This window comes from Otolemur garnettii, unplaced genomic scaffold, assembly GCF_000181295.1.
Source record: "Otolemur garnettii isolate 467f Iridium unplaced genomic scaffold, OtoGar3 scaffold00116, whole genome shotgun sequence".
Taxonomy (NCBI): Eukaryota; Metazoa; Chordata; class Mammalia; order Primates; family Galagidae; genus Otolemur; species Otolemur garnettii.
This window is the reverse complement of record NW_003852511.1, coordinates 3,427,433-3,430,905: the sequence shown is the minus strand read 5'-3', so window position 1 is coordinate 3,430,905 and position 3,473 is coordinate 3,427,433. Positions and strand designations below refer to the sequence as shown.

The following is a 3,473-nucleotide window of genomic DNA, read 5'->3' as shown; positions in this document are numbered from 1 at the left end:
GGTTGAGCTATAGGCGCCGAGCCTTTTTTTTTTTTGAAACAGAGTCTTTCTCTGTGCCCTGGGTAGAGTGCCACTGTAGTCATGATAACTCACAGCAATCTGAAACTCCTGCCTCAGCCTCCCATGTAGCTGGGACTATAAGCACCCACCACAACACCTAGCTCCATTTATTTTTATTTTTTATTTTTAGTAGACACAAGGTCTCCCTTTTTCTCAGGCTGGTCTTAAACTCCTGAACTAAAGCAATGCACTAGCCTCAGCCTCCTGAGTAGCTGGGACTATAGGCATGCGTCACAATGCCCAGCTAGTTTTTCCGGTTTTTGTAGCGATGGGGTCTCACTCTGGCTCAGCCTGGTCTCAAACCCCGGGCCTGAAGCAGTCTTCCTACCTTGGCCTCCCAGAGTGGCTTGGAGCCACCGCACTCAGCCTCCTCACTTTCATTTCTTGTATTTGCAGTTCTCTAAACTTTTCGTGTTTTCAGGAATTCCTTGGACAACTTGTTTAAAATGCAGGCCTGTGCCCCGCCCTCAGATTTTAACTCAGTATCTCTGGAGGAGAGTTCTGGGAATGCATTTTAAGAGATACCACCTTAGTCTAGGTATGGTGGTTCACGCCTATAACCTCAGCACTTCAGGAGGCCGAGAAGGGAGGATCTCTTGAGCTCAGTAAGCTGTGATGATGCCAGTGCACTCCAGCCTGGGCGACAGAGAGAGACCTTAAAAAAAAAAAAAGACAATGACATCACACCTTAAATGTGTTCATTCAACAGCCATAAACAGATATCCAGTAACAATGTCAGGTATTGAGTGGAGACCTCAAGGAAGATGTCTTTGGGGAAGAGCTTTGGTGGATAAGACTGAGCATAGGTGAAGATTCTGAGAGAAGAGATGGTGACAGAGGCATGTCTTTAGTGTGATCAGGGAGAGACTGAGAGGAGAGGGCAAAGGGTCGATGTGTGCAGACACCTGCTGAGTTCTGCACACAGCAGAGCCGAGAAATAAAGTGTCACCAGATGGCAGAAAGGCTAACGAGGTCTTCCTGTGTGTGTGTTTGTTTCTGGTTAAGAGAAGCGTTCTGCAGTAGTGTTCCATGCCGAGACTTGAGGTCAGCACCCCCAAGTGCTCGCTCTGCTCACTCTGCCTGACCACTTCTGTTGATGTCTACAGCTTGAAACCACCACCTCTACAACTAACTTTCAAAGCTTCATCTTTCTCACAGCTTCGCTTTGCTGAGACTATGGGACATTTGTGCCTTCAATAAGCTCTGTAGAATCAACACATGTAAACTAAATGTACCTTTCTTCTCACACTTGCCTTTAAATATCCTCACTGTTAGTATCACTCGGTCATCCTAGAAGTTCCTCTTTTCCTGTTTTGCGTCTTGCCGCGTCATCTATTACCCAGTTGTGGTTTTGCTTCCAAAATCTGGCTTCTCCTCCTCCTCTTTAAACACCCTCTTGCAATAGACTGTCTTCATCTTGACCTAGACGAGTACAAAAGCCTCCTCCTGTTTTTCTGTCCCTAGTATAGCCTCCACTTAATTTTTATGAGGGATTTTTCTAAAACACAATAGTAAGTACTGTTTTCCCTTTTGTTAAAACCCTTCAGTGGGCCCTATATGTAGAATAAAGTCTTTATCATTATGTGCAGAGCCCTACCATCTGGTTAGAGCCACCTCCCTCCATCCCATGGCAGGCTGTGTGTTAAACCAAGGTACTTGCTGTTGCCTGGGTCATTTTATCCCACGTCCCACGGCTGTGCACATACTGTGTCTCCTGTCTGCTTTGCACTGTTATTACCTCCCTTCCTGTGAGCCTTGCTGGGTCTCACCCTTTTCTTCTCCCTCCCTAGACATTAGTCATCTCTGTGTGAGCTCAGGCTCCCTGTTAGACGGTGGTATGGAAGGCCTGTTCTATCCCCAGGAAACTAAGTGCTCCTTGATTGCTCAGTGATCCCTCTGGAGTAGGACAGACTTGAGAAAGAGCTGCAGGAGTAAGGTCTGAGCCCTGTATCACAAAGACAAAAACACGGTGTGGTTAAGGATAAGTTACTGACATTCCGCGTACCTACCAGGTTAATCAAGAGAAAACTGCTTTATAGAATGTCCTTCATTTTTTAAGAGTTCCCCCAAGTATTTATATTTAAGATAGAGGTTTTATTTATATTGTTTTCAAGTATATAATACATGTATTCCCATAGAAAATTTTAATCTAATATACTATTTATATAACCATTAAATATACTACCATTATTTTATGTACCACCAAGAAAATGTTAACCAAACTATGACACCATATTGATTCTGAGATGCTTCCCAATTTAAGATATGTTAAAATGTGAAAAAATATGTCTTATATTTTCATGAAATATTATACTAGTTAGTGGAGCTGAATTTGAAAACTTAAAATGCCTATTAAAAATGGCAGTTGGGGCTCGGCACCTGTGGCTCAAGTGGCTAAGGCGCCAGCCACATACACATAAGGTGGCAGGTTCAAATCCACCCTGGGCCTGCCAAACAACAATGACGGCTGCAACCAAAAAATAGCCCGGTGTTGTGGCGGGTGCCTGTGGTCCCAGCTACTTGGGAGGCTGAGGCAGGAGACTCACTTGAGCCCAGGAGTTGGAGGTTGCTGCGAGCTGTGAGGCCACGGGCACTCTACCCAGGGGGACAACTTGAGGCTCTGTCTCCTAAAAAAAAAAAAAATGGCAGTTGGCATCTGAATTCAAATAAAGTTCTTCATGTAATGCATAATTAAATCTCATTCTAAGCCATCCTTTTAAACTCTTAAAAAACGCATATAAATATGCAAATAAAGACATACAGAGCGAGGCTCAGTTTTATTTTTATATATAGGGTTATTTTTTTTCCTTCCCAGGTTCCAGCTCAGTTGAAGCCAACCACCAATCCGAGTGGACCGATGTTCAGAAGAAAATGATCCCGTGGAAGAATAAGGCTCCAGATTTAGACCTGGAGCTGGTGTTTCAGGATCGTGCTGCCAAACTCGGAAAGTCAGTTAGCAGATTGATTGTAGTTGCCTCTCTCATTGACAAACCAACCAATTTAGGAGGTAAAATTGTACTTTTTTGGAGAGTTTGCTTAAGTTCTTCTGGTCGTAAACATTTTTAATCAACCCACAGCCGTGGGAGCTTCAGAGAAATGTGTGGGGTGTGGTGAGTTTAGCCTTGTATTGGGAACTTCCATAGTAACTGTAGGCTGTGTCATACAGGACTGTGCAGGACCTGCGAGGTGTTTGGGGCCGCGGTGCTGGCTGTTGGCAGCCTCCAGTGTGTCAAGGACAGGCAGTTCCAGCACCTGAGCGTCTCTGCAGAACAGTGGCTCCCTTTAGCAGAGGTGGGTGGAGAGCAGTTTATTAAGTTTTACTTGTGTCTGCTTGCTTTACTTACTGTGTTCTTGGCTATGCAGAAGCTCTTTAGTTTGATCAGGTCCCAGTAGTGTATTTTTGATGTTGCTTC

General features: G+C 44.5%; 1 protein-coding gene across 1 annotated transcript in view; it reads left to right on the top strand.

Moving 5' to 3' along the window:
* TARBP1 (TAR (HIV-1) RNA binding protein 1) overlaps positions 1 to 3,473 on the top strand; it is a 78,305-nt gene that overhangs the window by 72,985 nt on the left and 1,847 nt on the right. The window contains exons 27-28 of the mRNA XM_012809919.2: positions 2,876 to 3,067; positions 3,227 to 3,443. Coding sequence (XP_012665373.1) covers positions 2,876 to 3,067; positions 3,227 to 3,443 — 409 coding nt within the window. The remainder of the gene's footprint in view (positions 1 to 2,875; positions 3,068 to 3,226; positions 3,444 to 3,473) is intronic.